This window comes from Tiliqua scincoides, chromosome 4 (assembly GCF_035046505.1).
Source record: "Tiliqua scincoides isolate rTilSci1 chromosome 4, rTilSci1.hap2, whole genome shotgun sequence".
NCBI lineage: Eukaryota > Metazoa > Chordata > Lepidosauria > Squamata > Scincidae > Tiliqua > Tiliqua scincoides.
This window is the reverse complement of record NC_089824.1, coordinates 55,192,333-55,219,961: the sequence shown is the minus strand read 5'-3', so window position 1 is coordinate 55,219,961 and position 27,629 is coordinate 55,192,333. Positions and strand designations below refer to the sequence as shown.

Sequence of the window (27,629 nt, the reverse complement as noted above, 5' to 3'; positions counted from 1 at the left end):
GGCTGATTCATTATTGCTCATGATACACAACTTGCCCAGCCACAGGCAGGCTGTCTCCATCTTGTCATGTGATGTAGCTGTGTGATGGGGGGGAAGCAGTTAAAATCGTAAGGTGGGGAGACAATTAGTTGAGCTGCGTGAATGATGCTGATTTAAAGGCCAGTCCTATGTCGAAACAGTAAATAAGCTGTCAGGACAGCATGAAATGGCTGTGGTGAGGTAGCACTTAGTGTCATCAAGAGCTATCTCCTTTGGTTATCACTGGAATGAATAACAAAGATCTTATGGAATCTCAGAGATTAGCAAATTGAATGTAGCAGAAGTTTTCATGTACTGAAGTTCAAGTCATCAGAGCGATGACTTTTTATAAGGATCCTGTGTTAGCCTGTCAAGTGACACGAGATGCTCTGTGGGCACTAGTGCATAGAGACAAGAGAACAGGGTTGAAATGAAAATGGTTGGCAACCTTCAGTCTTGAAAGACTATGGTATAGGCCTACAGCACCTGGTATTCCCAGGTGGTCTCCCATCCAAGTACTAACCAGGCCTGACCCTGCTGAGCTTCCGAGATCAGATGAGATCAGGCATGTGCAGGGTAACAGTTGACAAAATACTTCCTGCCTAATGTAACTTCCAGGATTGGCATCCTCAGTGGAGGATCACAAATGCCTGTCTTCCCTGATCTTAAGCTAGAAGTCATTTATGTGGCTTGGGTCCTTTCCTCCTTGTTTCACACCTGAATAGTGTGGTGAGGGAGGCCAAGCCTGAGTCCCATGAAGTCTGGGTGGATGAGTCAGGCTTGCCCCAAGGGGTGTTCGGTCCTGGATCTTGAGCCAGCAGTTCCTGGGAAACAGGACTGAGGAACCCCCCTTCACTGAGCACTGAAACCTGTTTTGAGCAATTTAGAGGTAAATGATTGTATCCTAAGGAAACAAGCAACCCACTCTTATCCATTGCTTACAGCAGTGGATCTCACAATGAGCCTTTATAAATCCTGGACCGATGGCACCAAAGGCACACTTCTGTCCTATGTGCTGGGGCTGCCAACACAAATGACTGGAGGCCATGTGTGCAAAACAGCTACTTGCTGACACCCCTCTAGAACAGGTAGGTCAGTGAGGGAGGGCAGTTCAGCAGAGGATTGGGGCAGGTTGGGAAGGGGAGTGGGCCAGGCAGTGGGTGGGAGGGGAAAGTCTTGGTAGCAGCTGTGCATGCCAAGATCCTATGCCCATTTCCCTGCACCAAGCTGCACCCTGAGTCTCCTCAGACTTATGACAGCTATTGAGCTGGCATAGGTCCAAGGAGATCCACTGGAGGCCAGGTAGCCTTCAGGGAGGTAAGTAAAAACTTGGCTCACCTGGACCATCTTGTCAAAGCCCTGCCCCAGCATGCAACACCCACCGTTGGTGGCACTGCATGCTAGGGGCTGGCAGGGCCCTTCGTCATAAGAATAGTTATCAGAATTGGTGGGACTTTGGCTGCAATCCCATATGCACTTTTCAGAATAAGCCCCATTGAATACAATGGAATTTACTTCTGAGAAGATATGCATAGGATTGCGCAGTTCAGTACTACCAAGACTGAAATCCTATACACCAGTGGTTCTCACAGATTTAGCATCAAGACCCACTTTTTAGAATGAGCATCTGCCAGGACCCACAGGAAGTGATGTCATGATGGGAAGTGAAATCAAGCAGGAAAATTTTTAACTGTCCTAGGCTGCAATCCTACCCACACTTACCCAGGAGTAAGTCCCATTTACTATCATTGTTAAAGATTGTACATAGTAGCCTGTTCAAAGTACAGGCCTGTAACATTTCCCCAAATGCAGTCACATCCCATGGCAGCATCAAGTCTAATATATTAAAAATAAAATATTGAAATGACCCACCTGAAATTGGCTCATGGCTCACCTAATGGGTCCCAACCCACAGTTTGAGAAGCACTGCTATACACAATTACCTGAGAACAAGCTCCACTGAACACCACGAGACTTACTTCTGTGTACATATGTAAAGGATTGCACTCTAAGTTTCTTATAGTGAATAGAAAGTACAATATATGTGAACTCCATTGATTTCAATTATGCTTCACCCATTTCTGCCCAGCCACAGATGTATGCATTTGATCCCTGTGGTGTATATGCAATGTTGGGCAGAAATGTCTTAGGGCCCAATCCTGTCCAACTTTCCAGCACCCACTGCAGCCACAATGCAGCCCTGAGGTAAGAGAACAAATGTTCCCCATACCTTGAGGAGGCTTCCGTGATTGCCCCACCACCACTGGATGCAGCTGCCACCATTCGGACAGCTGCACTGGCACTGGAAAATTGAATAGGATTGGGCCCTCAATCATGACTAACTTTCTTAGCCATGACTAACATTTCCAAGGGTACAGCCTAGAAATGTTGCTTTGAGCCAAGGAAAATACTCTTTTCAAAAAACAAAACAAAACATGAGTTATGCACAGTGAATGAGCTGTTTCCAGGTAATAAAAGTTCAGTATTCAGGTCTAGAGCCCCATTTTGGGTCATGGCCATGCCCGAGTTCAATAACACTGTGTGTTGCCTTATGGCCCAGGATGAGCCCCTACAAGACACACATGGGTGTTTCATTCATTGGGCATCCGATTCAGCTGCATGGGCATTAGGCGGAGAATGATTAGCTGATTGCTCAATGGAGCAGGCTGATCCATTTTCAGCCGTGATGCAGTGTGTGGGGAAAACATTTACTCATCACAGGCTGAAATTTGAACTAAAAAAGAAAACAAAGCTGGAATTAATACTCTGCAGTGTGGATAAGATAAGCCGACATGATGGGCATCTCAAACCTATAAATTTCACAGATTAGAATCATCAGGTGCTTGGTGTATGCAGCACATTGCAGAATGGACTATATGGGTATGTTTGCAGTCCTGTGTCTCAACACTGGCAAGGGATGGATGAACTGGCTCTGAAATACATAGCGCTAAAGTTAATCACCAAAGAAATGTGTCCCAAACTGGGGCACCACTTCTATGTGACTGGTGCCGTTTGCAGTCCAGAAGCTCATAAAAGAAATTATCCACAATGCACATAAATTGTGATGCAAGAGAACACAATTTATGACCCACTGAGCAAAACATAGCCCACCAACATGTAAACTTGGCTGGCTGCCAAGTGCCTGACAACCCACCTGTTCAGTTGTCCACATCTGAGTAAGCAGGCCTGTGGTGGGCTACAGTCCATGGCTAGTGGGCTGCATTTGGCTAGGTAAAGTACAAGTTGTTCAAGCCTGTTGTAATATGTGAAGATCTGTGTAAGTGTTTTGATTTCAAAAGTCAGACAGCAGTGAAGCTTTCAGCACAGCCATTTGTCTATTGTAACACAGGCTGCTGTCCTATCCTTACTTTCATGGGATTAAGCCCATTTACTATTATGAGACTTACTTCTGAGTAGACATGCCTAGGATTGGGCTCTCACTCTTAATATGTGTAACTGAAACAAAAGCATATTCTTCCTCCCCTTTCCCATTTATCTCCACTGTAATAATGAATTTTAAATGGTAAGCATTTGGGGGCAGGAATCTGTCACCTTGGAATTTGGAAAATTCTATGCTCATTGATGGTTTACTACTACTAGTAGTACTACAGTTAAATATCAACTCCATGAAAGAAAATACAATGTCTAAAGGGGCCCAGAGAAGATAACCTATTCGAACTCAAACTTGGAAGATTAATAGTCCATCAAGTTTGAATTAAACAGAACTAGTTCTGAGTAGCTTGTTCAGTTTTTCTGTTTTAGAATTCTTTAGAATGTTTTAGAATGGTATTTTTCAATGGTTTTTTTTTAAAAAAAATATTTTCCAATTCCTTGGTTGAATTTATTTGCAAGTATTAGTGAGTTTTTAAAGGAAAAGTAACCAGGAAAAAATGTGTCCCTGGTTTGGAATTCATTGCTGGGTTGCTGTTAGGAGAGCCTGAGAGTGGGAATACTTGTATCATTGGGTGGCCTTGATAACCCTGCCTTTGAAAGGAGTGTGGAAAAGGGAAGGTGGGGGGAGCTCAGCTGAGCCACTGGCGCTTTCAGGAAGGTCTCTTCTTATCAGGCTGCTCTGGGCTGAACAGCAATTTATAAAGCACAGAGTGTTACATAAACACAGCTTGGGGGGAAAAAAGAATGCTTTTCTCCCCTTTGAAAGCTACCAAAGTGACCTTCCCTTCTGTCCTAATGCACAGGTGATGCGTGGAGGCACGTTGCCCAGGGATCTCCAGGGTCCTTGGCTCACCCGGATCCTGAGCACGTTCCACCCCACTGCTCCCCACTGAAGCCCCAGTCACTTCAAAGGAAGCTAAGTGCAGCCCAGGTCTGGGCACCTGCACTCAGAAGAAAGACCCCCTGAATTCAGCCTGCAATCCTAGCCACACTTTCCTGGGAGTAAGTCCCACTGACTATAATGGAACTTACTCCTGAGTAGACTTGAATAGACTGGGTCTCTCCGATCAACATATCTATTACTGCCCTGCCTGCCTGAGGTTACCATTGCAGCTGAAGCAGGATTACATCTTTCCCACTGAAATCAACGGGATTGGGAAATGTTTGGTTTTGGATAGACTGTGAGCCCAATCCTATGCATGTCTACTCAAAAGTAAATCTCATTATAGTCAGTGGGGCTTACTCCCAGGAAAGTGTGGCTAGGATTGCAGCCTGTGTCCACCCTTTCAAAGGACTTTCCTTCCATGTTCAGGACTGGGTGATAATGATATTTATATTATCATTAATCATTCTTGATGATGATAATATCATTATCATTGTTATTTTTTATATTTTGTAAACCGCTGAGAAACCGAGTAAAATTTTTAAGTATAACGACGTAATAAATATATATGTAAATAAATATATAATGTAATAAAATTTAATGGCATAATCATTACATCATAGTCGTCATTGCTAATTTCCTAACAGCAGGCAGGTGACCACCAGCCCAATCCCATTCAGGTCTACTCAGAAGTGACTCCCATTGTGTTCAGTGGGATCTACTCGCAGGAAAGCGTGCACAGGATGGTAGTCCTTGTCTTTTATCATCCTACCACTGAGAGAATGCCTGGCGTTGTCTCTCTCCTCCGGCCGCCCAAGGTCAACCGTCTGAGTGGAGAGACGCTGGGAGTGTCGATGGCTTTGCTGGAGCGGAGATCCCGGGCGCTTTTACTCGCCGTCGGAGCAGATAAGACTTCAAGGGGAAGGAGCCATAAATCACTCGCGGTTCGCCTGAGCGGGGTGTGAGTTATCCGTAGGGAACCGGATCGGACGCGCTGGAAGCTACTACGGATTCACTACTCCAGAGCGGCTCCTCGGAAACGGATTGGACCTTTCCCGTCTAGGCTTGAGGTGACTCCAGCAATGGGATCGCAGGCGGACGGCTCGATCGCGGACCCGGGTCAAGCCGAGCCCGTGTCGATGTGAGCCGAGTTCCAGGCCGGGTAAGCACCCCCTTGATTTCCAAAGGTCCGGAAGCCCCCGCGTGATTCCTTGACCAGTCCAGGGGTGTCAGAGGGTCTTGCTGGAGCCAGGCTAGAGCCGTCACGCCTGCCCGGAAGGATGGGACCCCAGTCCTGGCAGCCAAAGCAAGGAGAGGCTGCTCCAAACGAATCTTTCAGGTTGCCTGGGAGAGAAATCCGGAGTGGGGAGCAGCGCGCCTGGAAACCACTCGGAGGGAGCGGGGATTGGAGTCAGAAGGGGGAATTGGGTATCCAACGTCTCCGAAAAGGGGCTTCTCCTCTGCCTTGAACTTGGCGTGCACCCCTGTCCTTAGGGTGACCAGGCGTCCTCTCTGTGCAGGACACGTCCTCTTTTTTAGGCTCTTGTCCTGGAAAAGAACTTAACTGTCCTCCTTTTCCTGTGAGCAGGAAGCCTGCACAGAGCCTTCTTGGAATTAATAAATTATATGCAATATAGTTTTAAATTTAATAATAAGTAATATCCTGTTTCAATTAACCACGTGAAATCAATAGGAGTGTTTTTAGCATTTGTTTTGTCATGTCCTACATTTTTCTTGGATGTCCTACATTTTGGGGTGCCTGGTCCTCTTTTGTGGTTATAACATCTGGTCACCCTGCCCTGTCCTGGCCATGTTGGAGTTATCATGGCTCCAACTGCTCTCCGCGAGTCTTGCTGCCCAGTAAGTGTATAGAAAGCGGTGGCAGGTTGACCAAGGTTGAAGGAGAAGAAGGTCCTTCGCCTTCGGCATTGGGTCTGCGAGTGGAACCTTGAGTGGAAGCCACACGCAGGCGACTTTCCGGAGTCACCCCAGAGACTCTTTTTGCCTCTTCCGCGAAATGGGCACACAGCAAGAGAGGCTCGTAGCTTTAAAAGCTACGTGTGAAACGAATCACTCGTGATAGCATATTCCAGGAACTGGAGCGGGGCACACCAGCCAGGTTCCACTTTTGAGGCTGGTTGACTCGGTGCTTTTTTCGGATTCAGACGGAGCGCCTGCCCTTCTGTGGGACATTCTAGGCTAGGGTGAACCTGCGCTCTTTCCTGGGGACACAGCCTGTCGAATCCACGAAGAGCACAAGCACGTGCTTGTCTACTCTGAAGTAAGTTCCATTGTCTTCAGTGGGGCTTACTCTCAGGAAAGTGTGCATAGGAACCCAATCCTATGCATGTCTACTCAGAAGTAAGTCACATTATCGTCAATGGGGTTTACTCCCAGCAAAGTGTGGATAGGAGTGTAGCCTGAGCAACCCTGTCTGGGATCAGGGGTAACCCAAAATAAATGATAGATGCACGCCCCTGTCTTGCCCGGGGTTTTCACATTCGTGGTTGAGGTAATTCGGATTAACTGGAGTCCTTTTCTGTCTCGGGGTCCTCTCTTCTAAGTAGAGAGAAAATCCGACAGGATTCGTCCTAATGCACCAAATTCTATGAACAGGGTCAGGCACCAAATTAGCACCAGAGCTTCATTAGTCCCTGAACGCCACGCCCCAATCTGATTTAAGAGCAGATTGGGGTCATCAGAAGCAAAAGCTTCTGAAACGTGTACTCAGAAGTGTGCACGTGTAATCATAAGCCCACAAGTGCCTTTGACGACATCAGAAGCGGTTTTGTTTATCACAAGTGGGTAGCCCTAAAAAAATTTCAGCAGATCAGTTATGGGGGTAAATCGATTGATTTGCCTTAAGCTTCTTCTTTTAGGACGAATGTCCATTTTAATCAGTGAGAATTAAGAAGGGCTGACCCTGAACCCTGAGGTTTGTCTTGTGTGAACAAACCTCGAAGAGAAATGCGGATCGTGTGTTTGTTAAATTCCCGGAATATATTACACGTGACTGTTTTCACGCGTGGCATTCAAAACCTTGCTCCAGCCTCTCTGGTTATTGGTGCATTTCGAGCAGGGCCACACGAAGGTCCGTCCTGTGCACTTTACAGCCCGTAAAAAGGCGTTCTTATATTCGCTCTATGCTCGCCACGGTGTTGAAAGCGAATTAAATGCTCTTAGAAACTTTGTGGCCCTAAACGAGGAACTTAAGCAAATCAGCAATACTTCTGAAACCATGCTAAACGCCCTGTCGGAAGGAAGATGCATCCTGACGTGTGAGCAGAACACGCGTCTATTCAGAACAGCTCTGGTTTTTTCCAAACCTGCCGAATCCTATGCATGTCTACTCAGAAGGAAATCCCTTCAGTGAGTCAGTGGGGCTTACTCCCAAGTAAGTGTGTGGCTAGGATTGCAGCCTTAATTGCGTGCGCGTGTTTCTTGCTGCTAAGGGAGGCAGGTTGCGGGCTAGGCTAGCAGGGGTGTCCCAGGACCTTGACAGCGCGAGGGGTCTTTGAAGTGGTGCAAAGCCCACCAAAAGAGTCTTGTGGCAACTGAAAGATGAATGGGCTTCTTGTGCCACTTGATGACGTGGGCTGGAGTCTGCCACAATAAATCCACTGGCCTGACAGGTGCCGCAAGCCTCTGGGTTGTTTTTGCTACAACTGGCTGCCCTGCGGGGCGATCCGAGGCTGAACTGCAGCCTGGTTCAGACATTCATTCTCCCCAAAGCCCTTTCCGCTTGCCTTTCAAGACGATTTCAAATGCAGAGAGAGAGCGAGAGCGCTGTGTGTCTCTGGGCCAAAATAAACTCGCAGTGGCGCAGCTAATGAAAGTGCAGCCAAGTGCAAAATGATGTCCCCAAAGTGGCTTCACGTCTGGAAGTGATGTCAAAGTGAAAAATGGAGTAGCGGCGCAGCTAAGGCATCTGCTATCTGGGGGACAAGGAAGATTTTGTAGCCCCCCTCCCAGGACGAAATCAAATTCAGTGCAATCCTAGGCATGTCTACTCAGAAGTAAGCCCCATTGTGTTCAATGGGGCTTACTCTCCGGAAAGTGTATATAGGATTGCAGCCTTAATTATTATCCATCTAACCAGTAAGTTTTGTAAATACAAAACTTACTGGTTAGATGGATAATAATTCCTGATAGAACACAGATCTTGCAATGAGGTTTGTTTCATTGCATTTAGCATTAACTTATTTTTCCAGTGATATATAACATGATGGTATTAGGCGAACATAACAAGGTTTTCACAATTTTGGCCACTAGTGTCAAGTTCAGGTTGTTGCCCTTCTAAAGCTTTGTGGCCCGGTGCAACTGCTATCCTCTGTACCCCCTTAGCTACGCCACTCCCTAAGAGAACGAGCAGAGGGTGAAAGGAAGAGGCTCGGTTCTCTCCTCTGCCAGGCTGCTGCTGGGCGGGCTCGCGTCCACCTACCCGGTGATACCGGGCTGTGGATGGATCGCGATGGCACTGATGGCCAGCTGGTAGCCCGTGCTAGCCCACCTCCGCTGCAAAGAACCCTTTTAGCCTGGGGGGGGGGGGAAGGCCCTTTTAAACTTCAGGGACCCTCCTGCCATTCCGGAGCAAGCGTTCAGCTGTGAGTATACCTCTAGTAGCGGTGCAGTGGGGCCGGGAGGGTCCTCCTCCACCCCCTGTCCATTGCTAGCCCGTCCGTTTTCTCTCCACTGCTGCTCCTCCGTGGAGATGTCCCGCTCCATGCCAGCGCCTTCGCCCTATGCTCTTTCACGCCTCTTTCAGAGCCCAGCCCCATCTGCTCCTGCCCCCAAGGAACCAGCTTAGCAGTTGGGTCTTCCCCCGAAGCCAACCTGTGATCAGTAGACTACGGTTGCCCTTTGGGTCTCAAGAGTGGTATTGTTAGTAGTAGTAGTAGTAGTGGATACTCATTAATTAGTAATAAACGTATGTTTTAACCAAAAAGTGGTTCAGGTGTTGGATCAGAAGATCCAGGTTCAAATCCCCCGCTCAGCCGTGAAGCTTTGTGGGTGACCTTGGGCCAGCCACTATCTCTCAACCCCACCCACCTCACAGGGTTGTTGTGAGGACAAAAGGAGGAAAGGAAGAACCACTTATAGGGTCCTGAGGCTGCTTCGAGCAAGGGAGGTATGAACACTTGGAGAACCAAACGGCTCCAAACGCGCCCTGGTAGTGGGTCCCCGTGAAAGCCTTGCCCTCCTCTGCTCCGGGCATCCGAGGAGGAGCGGTGGAGACCCAGGGGTCCTTCCAGAACCTGGCTGTGGACATGTGCCGCCTTGAAGGTGGGGGGAGGCCAGAAAGGGCAGGACCCTCCGCTGTGCCGCCCGTTCCGCAGCCCCAGAGGTCCCTGATCAGAGCCGCCTCGGCGGCGTAGCGGCCTGGCCAGAAAGTCACCAGCTGGCCAGGGACGAAGAAGGTCGGGAGGTGGGAGAGGCCGCGCGCTGGCCACCCACGCGGGAAGCCGGCAGAGGGGAGATGCAGGCGGCGGCACGTACTGCTGGCAGGTATCTGGGCAGCGGCCCGTTCCTCGACGGTCTCCCTTCCCGCTCCGATCCCCGGAGAGCTCGAGATCCAGGCAGCAACAACCCCCCTCCCCACCTAGTTTCCAGCCAGAAGCAAAGGAGCTGCGAGGAGCCGTCCAGCCGCGGAAAGAGTTTCTCCCCCGAGCCGCGGAGGCGAGGCTGTGTCTACCAGGCCACCCGCACTGCGGGCTCTAGCCTAGGCACGTCTACTCAAGAGTAAGTCCCATTGTGTTCGATTGGACTTACTCCTAGGAAAGTGTGCATAGGATTGCAGGCTGTCTGCGCTTCTTGGAGTGATCGACGGCACAATCCCAGGCCTGTATACTCAGAAGTAAGCCCCATTAGAGTCAGTGGTGCTTACTCCCAGGAAAGTGTGGAGAGGATTGGGCCGTGAGGCGCCCAACCTAGCCAGCAACTGGAGATTTCAAGATTGCCTTTTTTTCTTAAACCCCTTCGGGCTTCGTGGAGGGACACCCCCGTCGCCCCTTTCACAGCAGGCATCGGGTGCGACTCCTGCACTGCGCACCACGCGCTGCTCTGGCCGCGATCCACGGCTCGTGGGAAACACCCCGTAGCCTTCCGGAAGCCCTGGCGAGCAAGAGCCCGTCCCTGCTGGTGCCAGCAGCACCGGCACACGGTTTTGGGAGCGATGTCCCGCAGCGCACTGACCTCCTTCTTAAAAACCACTGTATTTTTTTTCCAAAGATCTATAGAAGTTGATCTATATTTTTCAAAATATAGTATTTCTAATTGGATCCGTTCGGCCAGCCCCTTCTCTTTCTTTTCCCCCTCCCATTCAGCGGGCCATTTGACCCGCATAGAAATAAAGACAGAAAACACAAAATGTATCAATAGAAAATATACATAGAAGTATATTGTTTCGTCTCAAGAAGGTTTAATTCAGATGTTCCCAGTTTCTTCTGCCTGTCATCTTCTGCAGAAAACGACTTTTCTTGGGTCCTAAAGTTGAACTGAAATAGACATTAAAAGAAAGTAAGTAAAACAGGCACACAAAAGCACAAAATAAATTACCTGTAATCCAATGACGCAGAACTCTCTCTCACACACAGACACAGAGACACACAAAGGCACACTTATCCTCAAACATATAGGCACAAAGTAAATTACTTGTAATCCAGTGTCACAAAACTCTCTCCCTCTCTCTCTCACACACACACATCCTCAAGCATATAGGCACAATATAATTACCTGTAATCCAATGTCACAAAACTGTCTGTTACACACACACACCCTCAAACATAGGCACAAAATAATTACCTGTAATCCAATGACACAGAATTCTCTCTCTCTCTCTCTCTCTCTCTCACACACACACACACACACACACACACACACACACACACACACACACACACACACACACACACACACAGAGTCCTCAAACATAGGCACAAAATAATCCAACGGCACAGAACTCTCTCTCTCTCTCTCTCTCTCTCTCTCTCTCACACACACACACACACACACACACACACACACACACACAATCAAACATATAGGCACAAAATAAATCAAATGACACAAATGTAGGCTACGGCCATGTACTGCGCCATACCCTCTAAGGCTGTTTCCAATCATTTTTCCCTAGTAATCTCAAAAGTTTGGGTTTGTCTGTTTCACTTACCTCGCATGGGAAAGTGGAAACACTCACAACGCCTGTGGACAGATGACCGATCGCGTTCCTGTTTCACTACCCCTCACTCACTGTCTCTCCCTTAGCGGATTTTTGAGCGGGGTCTGCCTGCCTGCCTGTTGACAGGCGCAATTTCCGCGCGCTGCCGCGATCCCTGACTCCGAGGATTCTGCTCCCGGAGAAACTGATCATATCTTCTGATAACCTTCGGGGGACGAAGTTATTTTCATCTTCCGCGAAGTGCGGTATCAGGTTGTCTCGCAGGCCAGATAAGGGAGAACAGGAGGCGCGGGAGAGCGACGAACAAGGAGAAGTCGAGGAAGGGACAGCGAGGCGGTCGTGCCCTGGCTCTCGGGGTTTTCTCACCTGCTTTCCTGCCCTCCCTCAAGTCCTCTGGTCTAGACGCTCAGTGAAGCCATTGCTCGGGCGGAATGGGTAGGGACCAACCGGCCCCAACGTCCCAGAGGCGAGTAAGATTTCTAATTCGCAGGGGCCCCTTCTTCAGAAAGGCGCCCTCTGGGGCACGGGAGACCCGACAGAATGAGGGGAGGTGGATGCAGAAGGTTTAAACGGAGGAGTAAAACTGAAGCTTAGAAAACAAAGATAGCGAGAGAGAGCAAGAGAAAGAAAGAAAGAAAGAAAGAAAGAAAGAAAGAAAGAAAGAAAGAAAGAAAGAAAGAAAGAAAGAAAGAAAGAAAGAAAGAAAGAAAGAAAGAAAGAAAGAAAGAAATGATGGCTGCAATCCTATGCACACTTTCCTGGGAGTAGGCCCCATTGAGCACAATGGCACTTACTTCTGAGTAGACAGGCATAGGAGTGTGCTGGAAAACCCTGAAATAGGATTTAAAACGAAGCCTGGTTGGCAGCGTGGAGGAGGAGGAAAGCCGAGCCGGCGCAGCAGCCCAGCGCCAGCCCATCTCGGACCTCCACCCACGGCTGGTCGTTCTGCCCTGGCTGTCCCTGCTCGCCTTCTCCGCGCACGTAATTGGCTCCAGGGCGGGCCGGGTCTCTCCCTTCCCCGGCCAGGGCACTGGCCTCTCCCCCTGCCAGCGCAGGCCGGGGAGGGCCTGCAGATACGGGGGCTGGGGCTGGCACCCCCTCCGCCCGCCCCGCCCCGCCCGGGTGTTTGCCGAGGGCTCCCAGGCGGGCTGAGCCCAATCAGGACTGGCTGGCTGCACTTTTCCGGCCAGGCTGCGAGAGGCGCCTCCTCTCCCCCTCTTATACACCAGCCTGCCGCTGGCTGCAGCCGCCGCTCCGCTCGTTCTCCCGCCTGGCAGCAGAAGCAGCAGCAGACCCCCGGCAGGGAGACCCCATCGCGGGAACAGCAGCGCCAGCCAGAGAGGTGCGATGGGGGGACTTTCGGGGCGATCTCTTGGCCCTCCGGCCGGCCAGCCTCCTCCTCCTGCAGGACCGCGGCCTCCCCCTGCCGCCTGGCCGCCTTATCTCCCCCCGCCGGGCTCTTATCGCTGCTTATCTGCCTTCCCGACTGTGAGGGTAGAATCTGGTGCCGCTCGGGGGGCATTCGGGCGCCGGGGAGGGGAAGGCAGGGAGGGAGGTGGGGGGAGGACGCAGGAGGGGCTCGCAGGCTCCCGCTCCCTTCATTGCTCCCGATTCCTGGGTCCACTGGCTCTCTCGGGTGATCTTGGAATCCACTGGGGGAGGCTGCGGGGCGTGGGAGAGCGCGGCGCCTTCCCCCAGATCTCCTCGCTCTGCCCAGGCTGGGTCGCGGGGAGATCGCGGCCGGGCGACGGGTGTTGATCGTGGCCCGCTGCCAGGTCCAAGGTGTGCCGCCCCGGTGGGCGCTGCGGGGCTTGGAACTGGCCGGGGGAATCTTGGCAGGCAGGCCGAGGGAGGAGGGAACCCGGTGCAGGCTGGCACCAGCCTCCTCCTCCTCCCCGGTTCAGATGCCCCGCTGGCTCCCCTCTGACAGCTGCCCTGGACGGGAGGAGGAAGAGGGAGGAATCTGCACCCCGGCCTGCAACCCGGATCGCACCCCAAGGGGTCAGGAGCCCCCCACCTCTTTGGGGCTCCCGCATTCTGCGCCTGGGGCTGGGAGACCCTCTCCTCCCCCCCCCCCCGCGTAATTGCATTGCTAATTGTTTTCATTCTGGGACGAAGTCCAGTGACTCACGACGGGGAGAAACCGGGAGGGGAGGGGGCGGAAGAGGTTGTCCTGGCGGAGCCCGGAGCCCACGCCCCCCTCCTTTTGTCGCGGGCTGGCTCTGGGAGCGAGGAGGGAGAGGACGTGCCTGCTCCGGGGTAGGCACTGAGCGGGAGGGATCCCGATCCCGGAGGACCTGGAGGTGGGAAAAAGAGACAGAGAGAGAGCGAGCGAGGTCTGGAGGGGGGGAAGAGGGCTTCTCGGGAGTCGGGGTGTTTCGAGGCCCCTGCGGGGGCTTCGTCCTTGCCTCGTTTTGGGGTGTTCACCGTGGCTCCATGTTACAGGTGGGGAAACAGAGGCTCTGGCGGGGCAAGGCTCGCATCTCCCCCTTGGACTGCGGGGGGGGGGCGGGGCGGGGCGGTGGAGAGCCAGAGTTAGTTAACTCGGAGGAGAGAGATCTCGAAAGGAGATCCCTTTCCTTTCCGGCTCCTCTTCTCTTCCCGCAAAGGGGCCGGGGGGGGGGGAACAGGCTTGCAGCCCCGGAGGTGAGGGCTGGCCAGTCTGACCGGAGCGGTCCTAAGTGGGAGGGATGGAGAGGGGCCCTTTCCTGCCTGGTGGCCGGTGCCTGAAATGGGACTTTGGCCCCAAGTCCCTTCCCGAGCATTTCGGTGGCTGGCACTCTGCACGTGTTCAGAGGCCCTCGTGCCAGACTGAGCCGTGGCTGGACGGGTGGGGGGAGAGACGCGCGGGTGCTGGGCTTTGCTAACCGGCCTTCCTTCTCTCTCTCCGCCCGCAGAGGCTTCCCTGGAAGGAGGAGCAGCGAGACGGAGGGACTGCGGAGCCGAGCGGGCGCCGCGGGGCTGGATGGCCCTGGCCGAGGGCGGCTGGTGCCTGCTGAAGCGCTGCGGCCCCGACGACGCCCCGTACCCCTTGGTGGCCGGCAGGGAGTCGCCCTGCCCGTCGCCCTCCTCGCCCAGGGGCCTGAAGCCAGAGCCCGGGGCGCAGGGCAGGGCGTTCCTGGGGCCCTTCGTGTCCCTGGCCGCGGCGGGGGCGCCGTCGAGCCTGCCCGGCTGGGAGGACCTGCTGCTGTTCGCTGACCTGGATCAGGCCAACAAGCTGCTCTGGTCCAGTCGCGCCCCGGCCAAGCCGAGCCCGGAGCCCGCGCCACCGCCCCCGACGGAGGACATGTACGCCCACCCGGGGCCCGCGCACCACCACCCCGCGCACCACCACCCGCCGCCCCCGCAGGGCCTGCAGGGCTACCACGACGGCTCCTCTCCCGGGGGCAGCGCCGCGGCTGGCGCCGGGGGAGGCTTCGCGCCCTCCTCGGCGGGCTCGCCCGTCTACGTGCCCACCACGCGCGTGGGCTCCGTCCTGCCCTACCTGCCGAGCCCCCCCGGGCAGGGCGCGCCGCCCCCCGCCTGGCCCCCGCAGGCGGCGCCCGACAGCCCCTCGCCCTCCTACGGCGCCCCCGGCTGCGCCCACCCGGCCTCCGGCCGCTTCGGCTACCCGGCCGGCAGCGCCGCGGCCCCCGGCACGGCCAGCGCCGCCCGCGACCCCGCCGCCTACAGCCCCCGCGAGCAGTTCCGCCCGCTGAACGGATCCTACTACGGGCCCTACGTGGGCGCCCAGTTCGGAGGCCCCGGCTGGGCCAGCCCCTTCGACAACTCCGTGCTCCACTGTCTGCCCAGCCGCGCAGCCCCGCTCGCCGTCAGGCCGCCCAGCAGCGCAGGTAAGAGGCGCGTCCCCTCCGCCGTCCAACCCACCCACTGCCCCCGACGGGAGACCTGGTCCTTGTAAGTCTGCAATCCTAGGCCTGTCTCCTCAGGAGTAAGTCCCATTAGCATCAATGGGGCTTTCTCCCAGGATTGCAGTTTAAGAGCCCAAGTCTATGCCTGACTATTCAGAAGCAAGTCCCATTGTAGTCAATGAGGCTTACTCCAAGGAAAGTGTGTATAGGATTACAGCTTTACAGCCCAATCCTATCCACACTTTCCTGGAAGTAGGCCCATTGACTCTAATGGGACTTACTTTTGCGTAGACATGCATAGGATTGGGCTGGACTTACCACGCTTGACTACAGTGGGACTTACTTCTAAGCAGACATTCATAGGATTGGGCTTTGGAACGGAGGGGGAACTGCATGCAGAATGACTGGCCCAGGTGGGTCCCCAGGTGGATCCCTGGGAATGTGCTGGGTGAGCGAAGACACATTCAGGAGCAAGAGGAGGGTGTTGAAACCGGGCTGAGCAGCTCTCCTGCTTTGCCCCGGGATTTTCCAACTGGCGCCTGCGGCTTGGCCAGGGATGGACGCCACCCACCGAGAAGTCTTACCCCGGTGCCCTGGCCAGTCTTACAAATGGGCCTCGACCAGAAGGACTCCTCTGTGGGGTGGGATCCGGTCTGTGCGGGACTCCATCTGGTTCTCACCGTTGGTCTGAGCTGAGCCGCGGTTGGTGCAGGAGAGAAAAATAGGCAGAATCTTTGCATGTGGGCCGTGTTCGTATTTAGCTGTGTTAGGCTGCGGTCCTATCCACACTTACCCGGGAGTAAGCCCCATTGGACACAACGGGACTTGCTTCTGAGTAGACGTGCATAGGATTGCGCTGTGAGTGTTCTAGAGGAGAACCCGGAATTCCAATTCACCAGGACTTCGCTGGCAGTCACGTCTAGCAGTGGGGTGTCTAGGGTTTGTCTGGGGTTCAGAATGGAGTAAAGGGTCTCGGCTTTGGCTTCTTCCACCCTCCTTCACAAACCTCTTGCTTGGGCTGGGGCATCGCAACGTACTGGCTTCTCCCTCCCTCCTCTCTCCCCCCTCCCCCAGTCCCGTGATGATGTCCTACGAGAAGGAGAATGGATTGTTAGGGGGCTATTGGATTCAGAGTTGTGAGATGGGGATGTGTGGTCCTCCTGAGGATGATGAAGCCGAGGGATGATGATGATGATGGTGGAGACGGTGATTCGTCAGAATTCTGGATTTATAGATCGCTTTTAGCCCACAAAGTGGTTTAGTGTAACGACTTGCTGGGCCTGCGGCTGGTGGGTAGAGATGAGAGTGCAGGCGCATTGGGGAGCTTTGCCTGCACCACTTAAGCCCGGGAGACGTATCCCTGGAAAGAGGAAGGCTTGGGCAAGGAAAGGAGGCCTTCCTCCGCCTTGGGCAGCCGCTTTCCCTCTGGCGCAGGAGGTGAGGGCCATTTGAAGACGCCACGGGGCCAGCAGGGAAAGGGTTAAAGGCCCCTCCGGGAAGCCTCTTTTTCTCAATCACAGAGCGAAGAGGGGAGCTGCCCGGGCAAGGAAAAGAGGGGCAGATGGTCGGAAGTGGTCGTGATGAACCCGGTGACGGTGACATCATCTCGGTCTGATGTGGGGTGGGGAAAGGTGTGGACGACCTTGGGAGAGGGCGAGTCTTCCAGCAGGGCTGCCAGATCAGAATCTGGAACCTCAGGGTGGTTCTGGAGATGAGGAGTCGTCCCCCTCTTTCAGTCAGGAGCCCAGAGTCATGTGTGAATGGGAGCAGAGACGTGAGGGGCCTGCTTCCAGTAGCAGGCACTCAAACCGTCCTTGAGTATCCCTGGGTGATCATTCTCCCAAACGGATTTTAGGGCGGCAAAAAAGACATTTCAGCATCAGGACTACATCCCTCTCTATCTATTCTGTAGATTATTTTTTTTTTAAGTTTGCTGATCGACAGCCCAATATTTTGCCTGTCTATTCAGAAGTAAATCCCAGTGTGCTCAATGAGATTTACTCCCAGGAAAGTGTGGGTCGGATTACGGGGCCTCAGAACCTAACATCATCATCAGTATTTATATACCGCTTTCCAACAAAAAACTCACAAAGCGGTTTACAAAGTCCAATAACTAAACCTAAGAGTCGAAACAACCGTCAGGTAATTCTGGGGAGGAAGAACCTTTCTGCTTAGCTGTCAATTGCTCCCAATTGCTCCGGGTATTTTCTAGGCTGTCGCGCCTACAGTATTACTAGTGAGCTCGTGGGAATATATCAAAAGTGGAAGGGATCCATCGGAGGAATTTTACCCATTTTTTTCACGTTAAAACCAGATTCCCTCCAAAAGTAATAGGCAATAATAGTACAGGTAATAACACGATCCGTGTACAAAAGTGGCAACCATCATGGACTCTCCTGCTCTGCTTAAAGAGAACGGCTGTTTCTAAGAAATCCTCCCAGGTCAAATCTCTTTCCGGCGTTTCCTTTCTTTCATCCAGAAGAGTCCTTGGCTTCCTCGTAGCTATTTTGCAGTTTTCCTGCCAGAACTGGCCAGCTGCGTTACAGCCCAAGCCTAGGCATGTCTACTCGGAAGTAAGTCCCATTATAGTCAACGGGACTAACTCCCAGGAAAGTGTGGATAGGATTGCAGCCTCAGTGCCCAGTCCTATGCATGTCTTCTCACTTTAATAGTAGTCAGTGGAACTTTCTTCCAGGTAAGTGCGACTAGGATTGCAGCCTTAATCAGATAGTGAAGCTCTTTTTGAAACGTCCTCACTTTACTATTGGGGTCTTAACGATTCCATGAATCCGCCTTCCCTTGAGGCCTGCTGCGGTGTCTGCCCTTTGGACTTTCAACATTTCAAAAGGAAATCGTCTGACCTTGACATGATCCACTAGACATCATTAAAAGGGGGGGATCTTTCTTGCCCCACCCGACTCAGGCCAGGGAAGGTGTTTGATTTTCTCGGGGGACAATCATTCACGGGACAGCCCCCACCCCCGGTCCAGACACAGGCAATGGGGAAAAACGACCCCAAGAAGGAGTTTGGCTGATCCTCCGCTCTGGTGGATCAACTCTTTCTCAGCTGTAATTGGAAGGAGGACCCTAGAATCGAAAGTGAAAGGAAGTCCTCGCAAACAAAACAAAAGGACTCCACTATTTACACAGGAATGAGTTTGGGGAACTTATTGGAAACTGAACCCATAAAAAGACACTTACTTGGAAGAAAGTCTCATTCATGGGGCTGAACATTCCTGAGCAAAGTCATCGGTTTCATTTGGGGCTGTTGAAAACGCAGGTACTCATCCTTCCCCCCGCCCTCCAAATATTGAGCTCCCTTTTGCAAGCATATCGCTTTATTTTGTGAGTGCTGCTCCGTCAAACCGCAACAACCACCAAGAGCCTCGCAGTACCTGAAAGATGCATCGGTTGATTTCAGCGGAAGGCTTCATTCTCCATCGCATCAGATGGAAGAGAATCAGGAGGGCCCACGAAAACCGAGGATCAGACAAATTGCTTAGCCATTCAGGTATCACAAGACTGCCATTTATTTTGCTGCAACAGGTTAACAGCCCAATCCTATCCAATTTTCCAGTGCTGGTGCAGCTGTGTCAATGGGGCAAGCACTGCATCCTTTGGTGGGGAGGCAGTCACAGAGACCTCCTTAAGGTATGGGAACATTTGTTCCCTTACCTCGGGACTGCATCACGGTTGGTTGCACCGGTGCTGGAAAGTTGGATAGGATTGGGCCCTTAGACTGCCATCCTAATCCACACTTTCCTGGGAGTAAGCCCCATTGACTATAATGGGATTACTTCTGAGTAGACATACCTAGAATTGGGCTCCCACAGGGCCACACCTCTGGATTTTATTAATATTTTAAAATCTATTTTTCTTCCTTGAAAGGAAAAAAAATTAACTTGGGTGCTATTAAAAGAAAAGGAGGGTAGTGATATTTTTAAATATGTGTCTTCTCCTCCCTTAAAAAAAATTGGATTAAATTAAAAGAGAGCAAATTAAGTTAAAAGACAGTCACCAGTCCTTTCTACTGAAAAAAAAAATTATAAAATATTGCAGGGTATATGTGTTATAATTCATACGAGAATCTGTAACAAGAAGCCAGAGTGCAGATGAGGCTGTCAAACAGATTCCACTTCGCAATTAATAACGCCAAACATCTTATAGCATTAAAATGTTTTTTTAACTGGCTTTACTGGGGGAGGGGAAAAAAATGGTGGCTTTAAATGGTAAATATTGCCATGCATTAAACACTCACAGGTTAAGTGCAGGGGTATCATTTCAAATTTGAGGGTTTATTTTTCCCCTTTTTGGCTGTATTGGATTCAATTACAAGAAAGCTAACCCCTTAAGATAATTAAGAGGAATTATCTTAAGGGCTTTCTTTCTTTCTAAAAACATATCACAATAATGTTTGGTAAAATTGACAGCAGAGGGTGTTTTTGCATCTTAAAGACTTCAAGATTCTTGGGGGGGGCTTATGTTTCAACTCAGAGGAACATAACTTCACCTCTGAAAGTCATGGAGGAATGAGGTACCAAGCAGCACAGGTCAAGCCTCATCAAATCGGACCGAATGGCCACCCTCCTCTTTAAACAAGGAGAATCGTGCTTTCCTACTGCTACGTGGACTTATTATTAGAGATCTTTTTTAATTAATCGACTTCGAATGTTTTAGATCAGACAGTTAAATAAAAGGTCAATAATTAAAGGGCAATAATTAAGGCTAGTTAATCAGCATCAGTCACGCCATTGGTGATGAGTCATTCCAAGGGTAAACCAGAGTTGTAGGTGACCGTGAGAGGAACATGTCCTGCCAAACGCCCGGATTCAAGGTGGAAGCGTTTGGCAGCGAACGTCCCATCGAGACCACTTCCAGTAAGGGGGGGGAGGGGATCGCAACTTTTAAAAACTACATTTGTGTGGAAAAAAAACTCTAGCGGGTTTGAAGAGAGGGGTGGGATCAGGACACAGCCCGAGGGGAGAAGGGCTGTGAAAGACGCCCCCTAGGAAAGACCTGACAGCCCAGTCCTGTGCAGCCCAATCCTATCCACTCTTTCCTGGGAGTAAGCCCCACTGATTCTAATGGGACTTACTTCTGAGTAGACAGGCAGAGGATTGGGCTGTCGTTCATTTGGTCTTTCCTGGATCGGGGTGGCGTGGGGGGGGGGGAAACGGTGCTGTAGTCCTTTTCGGAACCCCCCAACGTGGGCAGCTCCTCCGAGAGCCTCTAAGGGCAGCAGACCCCTAATCAAATACTTGGTTGAGAGTGTTTGAACCTGGAGACGGCCTGGTGGGAATGAACGATGGGAATCTGTTTCCAAGCTGGGCACCTGAAAGCACCCACTGCTCCGCAGTTGGGTGTTGTGTCACTGCAAAAGTCTGAGGCTGGCTGATTAAAGTTCAGCCGAATTAACTGCCTGCCTGCCTTTCAGCCCACCGACTCATGATGGATGGAGCAACCTTTGAAAACAAACATGACACTTGCTCAATATGGTGGTGCCCTAAAAAAAGAGGACAAAAAATAGTGTTTAAAGTGATTTTCTAAAACAGCAACTTTGAGGACTCCCAATGAACTCAGAATTTCTTTCTCGAGGATAACAGAGGGGAAAATGTCTTGTTTTTGAAAATCATCCACAAAAAGATGGGCGGAATTGTAATCTAACTTGAATCCCCAACAGTAGTCCTGTTAGAGGGAGGAATAGCTAGGGTTCCAACTTCACCTTCCTAATATATATTATATCATGGTGTTGATTAGTGGTGATTTGTTTGTGGTGGCACCTTTAAGAAAAATCCCCATCCAAAATCTGTCTCTGAACTATAGAAAAAAATGATCCAAACTTTCTGGATTTGTTTTAGATGTTCTCTTAGTTGCTCTTAGATTTTAGTTAGATGCTCTCTTAGTTAGTTAGTTAGGGTTCCATACAGAAAGGAACCCACTCCTCATGTATGTCAGAAAACCTACATTCCCCATAGCTCCAACACAGTTTACTTAAAAGCCCGCCCTACTAACTGGGACTTGCTTTAATACAATGCGCATAGGATGGGGTGGATGTCCAGAATGATTTGTCCAGATTCAGGTATGCACATGACTGGTTGATAGAGGTTTGGATTAAGAGTACCTAACAATAGCCACAATTCTTTACAAGGTCTTCTCTCAGGGTTAACATGTTTAGGGCCTGAATACCAGTGAGGTGATCTTACTGTGCAATCCTATCCACATCAACCCAGAAATAAATTCCACTGAGATTGTTAGGAAGTACTCCCAGATAAGTGCACACAGGATTGCAACTTTAGTCAAGTTTCCCATTAAAGTACTTATGGTTTATAGTGTAGGGAACCTCCTGAACCTGTGGTGTCTTATAATTGTGATGATGATATTTACTATGTCAGTGGTTCTCAAATATTTTAGCACTGGAACCCACTTTTTAGAATGATAATCTGTCAGGAACCACAAGAAGTGATGTCATGGTTGGAAGTGACATCATCAAGCAGGAAAAATTTTAACACTCCCCATATGACAAAAGCAAATCAAATCAATCAAGTAAACAAAAGTTTACAATAAGTAAACTAAATTTAAAAAATTTATTTAAAATAAAGAACCTTCTTATCTCTCCCATGGAGTTGCTGATCTCTTTTAAAAAATTCCCCAAACATCCCAAAGGCTGCTATCCTCATTTACCCAGGAGTAAACCCAATTAACTATCATTATTGAAAGAATATACACAGTGGCCTGTTAAAAGTATAGATCTATATCATTTCTCCAAATGCAGTCACATACCATGGTAGCATTAAGTCTAATATATTAAAAATAAAATATACATTGAAAAGAATGAGGACCCACCTGAAATTGGCTCACGACCCACCTAATGGACCCTGAGCCATAGTTTGAGAAACACTGTAATTATGTATATCTCCGAAATCTTGCAAATGTTGAAGGCCATTTACTTACTTATGCCAGAGTCCTAGATATTTCAGCAGTATTTAGTTTGCCACCTTCTAAGAGCTCTTGGGCGGATGAGACACTTTTGAGGGTTCCTGCCAAAGTCAATCATTCTGGCAGCCTGATCCTGACCAAAATGGCCCCAATCCCAAGCATAGTACTCTACAGGTGTGGTAGGGGTACTTTTGTCAGTGGTGTGGAATGGTTCCAATCTCAGTTGAGCCATGAACTCAGTGGGTGGCCTTAGGGAAGCCATTCTCCCTCAGCCTCAGCCCCTCCCCCCTCAGTAATCCTGAAACAGAAATGCAAAAGTCAAGCTCTAGCAGAACTTTTATTAGCGACAACCAAAAGGGCATTAAGTTTTGAGTTTTGGAGTTCTTCAGAGCTCTTGATCAGGCTGGATGTTAGGTAAGAGATGGGGGGAAATGGAAATACAGTAGGAGCCTCCAAACTAGCTGTTAATGGTCCTAAAATGGAGTTGAGTAGGAGTGATACAGACTTGATTAGATTAACCTCACACAGTACTAGACACTGATTTCAGGCTGCACCCTGGACTTCTGGGACAAAGAAACAATAAATTAATCTCCAGTCTTGCTAAGAAAAAGACTACCATGGTTCTCTTTACTTTACAAGGGGTTATTATGCTTCCATTCTTGCTGGAGACAGAACTGAGTAGCTGCTACATTTTATTTTATTCTTTTCTTAAAACTGAGAAAAGGCTAACATTGCTCCTTGCTTCCTTTTCTAGCCCAAAGCAATCAGCGTCTAGCACCTTGTGAGGCTAATCTAAGTTTGTGTAACTCCTTTTCCACTCCATTCTAAGGCTATTAAACTGGAGACTTGTGGACTCTTATTGCATGCCTCAGTGTTTCTTTTTCTTTTCTTTAAATCTTTGTCATTACTTTGCCTAAACAGTCAGACTGATATAAAGTTCTGGAGAATTTAAGTGCTAATTGCTCACCATTATTATGTCATTCTGATAGACTGTGGCTTTTAGATTTTTTTTCTTAACTGATCAACCCATAACTTTTCTGTGAAATAATGACAGTGGCCTATCCCCCTCCCCAGCCATTGTGAGGATCATTTAAATATTGAGGGAGGGTGCTGTAGAAACAGAGTAGTAGTATTATTGGTGATGGACCTAGTCCCCCACCCACCCCATGCTGCTGGACTATTGGCCCCTGAAACTTAAGTCTAGGTCTTTGTAACCAGCTTTTGATGTGGACTGACACAAGAACAGGGACACACTAAATACTGCTGTATTTACACTATTTTAATACTGCAATTAATACACTATTAATACTGCTGTACTACACTATTTTACATGTAAATCTTTTTATTTTACACTAAATTTCAAGTATGTTCATGTCAAATTTTGTCTGCACATAACAAAATGTATTAAAAATATGTTGATATAAATTACACTGTGCTCCATTCTGGGGATGCTAAATTCTTATTATAAGAGTGGAGCATAAAATGTACCATTTTCGTTTTAACAAATGACATAGCTAATCTTGGAATCTGTCACTGCTGAAGGCATATGTTTGAAATTCAGTGTAAAATAAGACTGAATAGAAAAGTACAGTACTGTACTTAGTATAGCCCTGATCTTGTCACTACTCACATGCAACTAATTGTGCATAACTTCTAGTGAAACGGAATAAACGTTGTAGCGCAAATACAGTATGAATGTGCTTCTTCATGCACATCTGTACTCGTTTTGTGTGCCCATAATTCTACATCCATACCCTGGATCAAGACACATTTGAAGATCTGTAGTATTTCTGTTTGCTTCCTAATTTTCTGATGAGTTCTAATAGTGCAGAAAGATATTTTACAGGAGGAGTTAAAAAGTACCAAAAAAAGCTCCAGGAAATTTTAGAACAAAATATATGCTGGGTTTAAAAAAAAAAAAAAAAACTTTTGGAAAATGATGTTTCTTTAGAATTTTGTACATTTGCTGCAAGAATATAGTAGATAACTGGATTGAAAAGAGATTAAAATGTTTTACAGAGGTATTGTTTTGAAAAATTAATTTGAAAGGGCATAACAACCCTGGCTAATAGCTGCTTGTAGATTTTTCCAGTTGTGATATGACTCTTGCTTCTGTGTTAAATTCTGATTTAATCAATGGGATTTCTGCCATGTAAATCTTTTCTACACTATTATCCCACCCATTTCAATGCCTTAACATTTAAGCCATCTGTCAAGTTAACTTATTATAATAAGAAATATATTTTTACAGAAAGAATACTGTACCTGGCAACAACAAAAATAAAGTATGTCCATATTAATTCCAGCTTGGAGATGTGCAAGAAACAGAGCAGTCTCTCATAACTAATTAGCACTAATCATTAACAGTAAGTTGCCTAAAGTGTGATGAAGAGATGTAAGCAGAAATCAGTTCACAAAGTTGACCTCTGATTAAAATCTACCTCCATGAATCAATCAAGTCATTGACCCAGGAGAGGATAATCTTGTGAAACCCAGAATTCTCTTTATATTTTAAGAAATTGAATTGGCACATATTATAAACAGAAACACTGTGTGTGCTTGCATACACTTGTCTGTGTGCATGTGCAATGAAACACATGTTATTGCCATGTTAAATGCAGTGATTTAATAGATTCATATAAAATTGTGGTGCTCCTGAACACATTTTTGAAGTTAACCCCATGGAAATCTGAAACCAATATGAGACTTGCTTGCTAATAACAGATATAACAGCACAATCTTAACTATGCCTACTCAGAAGTAACTTACATTGTATTCCATGGGGTTTACTCCCAGGAAAGTGTGTATAGGATTGCATCTTGGGATCATGGATGTTCGTGGATACATCTGTTACACTGGCCCAGAGGTTCCAGTATTGTGGGTGAGTGTGGAAATTCTTACTCATCCAGAAAGGAGCCTCTTGCTATGGGATGTAAGATGGGGACAATAGTGGCCTACCTCACAGAGTTGTTGTGAAGACAAGCCAGGTTCAACATCTGAAGTACATATAAATGATTATTTAAAACAATTTTCATTTAAAAGGGGGCGGGAGCTGGGAGATAAATTTATTGTCTGTAGGAAAAGCAGCATTCCGTAGGTCCCCACCCCCAAAAGTGGGGCACTGTTTGTCTCCAGTGTCCATGAAGCCATTGACCCTGAAGTCTGTGGTGCGAGATGAATCGACGGAGGCTGGTATTGCAGTGGGAAGGGATCCAGCCTACTTCCGCTGCTCTGATCTTTGCCAGCGACAAGATCTGTTCAAGAAGGGAAACGAGGCTCAAAAGTCCAGACTTTTTTTGCTTGGGGGGGGGGGGAGAGGGGAGGTTGGATTCTCCATTTTTAGCCTTCCGAAGGCTTGCCTGACCTCGATGAGACCCTTTCACTTTCCCTTGCGGCAACTTAAACAGCGCATGAAAAGCAGGTAGAGGAATGCCTTCCCCCCTCAAAATGTGAGTGCTGGGTGGGTCTGCTCAACAGTCCCCTTCACTGGCCAGTTACTTCCAAGTAAGGACACACAGGGAGGCAGCCTGGGCCATTCCCCAAGCGTGTTGTGGGGCTTGGCTGGGTCAGTGGGTCTTGGGCTGCAGCCTTCCAGAAGTGGAAGCCAGTCCCAGCAGTGGCGTCGCTAGGGGGGTGACGTGCACTGGGGGTGGGTGACACGCTAAAATCACGGTGGTTAGGAGCAACCCCATCATATTATATACCGTTGGATGCGGAATTTCGAGCGGAATGCAATGCAAAAAAACCAGAGTGAAATATCTCCTTTCTATCAAACGTTATGGCCAAAAAACCGGAGAACAAAAATGCATGGATCCCTATGGAAAGTGAGCTGTATCGCGCGTTTACTCGCGAGTAGGCGAACTGGCCTTAGTCCGTCGGACAGGGCAGGCTGAGAGGAATCCAACGACACCGGAATGGTCCTGATCCAATGCATGCAGCCCCCCAAAACACCTGAGAAGTAAGTCCCTCCCTCCAAGCAGACAAATGTATTGAGCCCAATGGAAAGCGAAACTAAGCCTCACGGTCGCGTTTACTCGCGAGTAAGCAAACGTGCCTTGGTGGTGTGAAGATCAGGTGAGAGAGAGTGCAAGGTTGCCAGAATGGTCCTGATCCTATGCAACTGCAGCTAAACAAGTGCTCCAGAAGGCAGCCTTTCCCCCCCCCCCCACACACACTAAAAAGGATCAAAACAGAGGCTTCAGCTGATAAGGAGAACTTTTTTGAGACTTGCAAAGCCAGGTGGATCCTGAAAGTGATCTGGTTTAAACAGAAGCTCTTAAATTGAACTGGGCACTGGGAAGGGCTGAAAACTTTACTGATTTTGGGGGGGAGGGGTGTTATTGCAGGCAGGTTACAGAGGAAATTCACTTGGTGGACCAGGGCTGGCTTCTGCTTATGTAATTATTTGTTTTACTTTAATTATTTATACTTATTTATTTTAATTTGCCTGATGATGTCACTTCCACCATGACATCACTTCTGGTGGGTCTTGGACAGACTGTCATTCTAAAAAGTGGGTCCCAGTGCTTAAAGTTTGAGAACTGCTGCAATAAGGTGTTAGCAAGTTAACACCCTGGGGGCGGTGTGTGTGTGGCACCACTAGTGACCAAAATCACAAAAATCACAGTTTGGAGGAATAACAACCAGCATGTTATATATCAATCAATGCGTAATTTCATGCAGAATGTGTTCTATCTGTGTTCTATCAAAAGGTACAGCCAAAAAACCAGTAGGGGCGGAGTGATGGTACATTACCACGCCCACCACCTGGGGTGTTGCCCCGCCCACTGCATGGGGGGTGACGCACTGGCATCCCGCACGGGGTGACGCGAACCCTAGTGACGCCACTGAGTCCCAATGAGCTGCGCAGCGGTGGCGTTAGCTGGAGAGGGTGCAAAGCACTAAGTTTTGCAGGGAGCCTCACCGCAGCGTGCAAGGGCCCTCCTCCCCCTCGGAGCTATTCCAGGCGGTGGGAGCAAGACAGAGGTGCGCACCTCCGACGGGGAGGGACCCCTCGCACGCCGTGGGGAAGTTCCCCGCAAAACTCAGTACTTTGCACCCCCTCCAGCTACGCTACATCTCCGTCGGCTCGTGTTTTGCAAGGGGGGTGGACCCACATCTCGGAACGGAAAGATCTGTTGGGGGTCTTCGGTCCTATTTTCAGCTGGGCCCCGCCTTGGAAGGAGAGCTGCCCGCTCTGGGCCTCCTAGAGGCGGCCGAGGGGCGTCCCGTCCAACGATGCCCTGGTCCGAAGCAGGCTTATGGGGAGTCCGTCTGGTGAAGCCCCCACTCGCCAGCATCAGATGAAGCGGAGCTGCTGGTGGCTTCTCCGGCCCAGCTGGAGGCCGCTTCCCCAGCTGCAGGGGGGCTT

At 49.6% G+C, this 27,629-nt stretch overlaps 1 protein-coding gene, 1 long non-coding RNA gene and 1 pseudogene across 6 annotated transcripts in view; 1 reads left to right on the top strand and 2 right to left on the bottom strand.

Annotated features, from left to right (window-relative positions):
- Positions 1-492: 492 nt before the first annotated feature.
- LOC136650723 (5S ribosomal RNA) lies at positions 493-606 on the bottom strand (annotated as a pseudogene).
- A 4,526-nt stretch (positions 607-5,132) lies between these two features.
- GATA6 (GATA binding protein 6) overlaps positions 5,133-27,629 on the top strand; it is a 44,199-nt gene continuing 21,702 nt past the window's right edge. Inside the window, exons 1-2 of one of the 5 annotated variants that reach the window (XM_066623946.1) lie at positions 5,133-5,456; positions 14,369-15,304. In XM_066623946.1, the coding sequence (XP_066480043.1) occupies positions 14,437-15,304 (868 nt within the window). In that variant the 5' untranslated portion in view covers positions 5,133-5,456; positions 14,369-14,436. Of the gene's footprint in view, positions 5,457-11,779; positions 11,938-12,640; positions 12,814-13,360; positions 13,473-13,685; positions 13,775-14,368; positions 15,305-27,629 lie in introns of those variants that run through there. The other 4 variants (XM_066623948.1, XM_066623947.1, XM_066623943.1 and 1 more) reach the window with 4 other exon arrangements.
- On the bottom strand, positions 10,664-13,008 carry LOC136648008 (uncharacterized). The gene is made up of 2 exons (XR_010794311.1): positions 12,266-13,008; positions 10,664-10,788 (listed from the first exon to the last, which is right to left on the bottom strand). It is a non-coding gene; the product is annotated as an uncharacterized lncRNA (long non-coding RNA).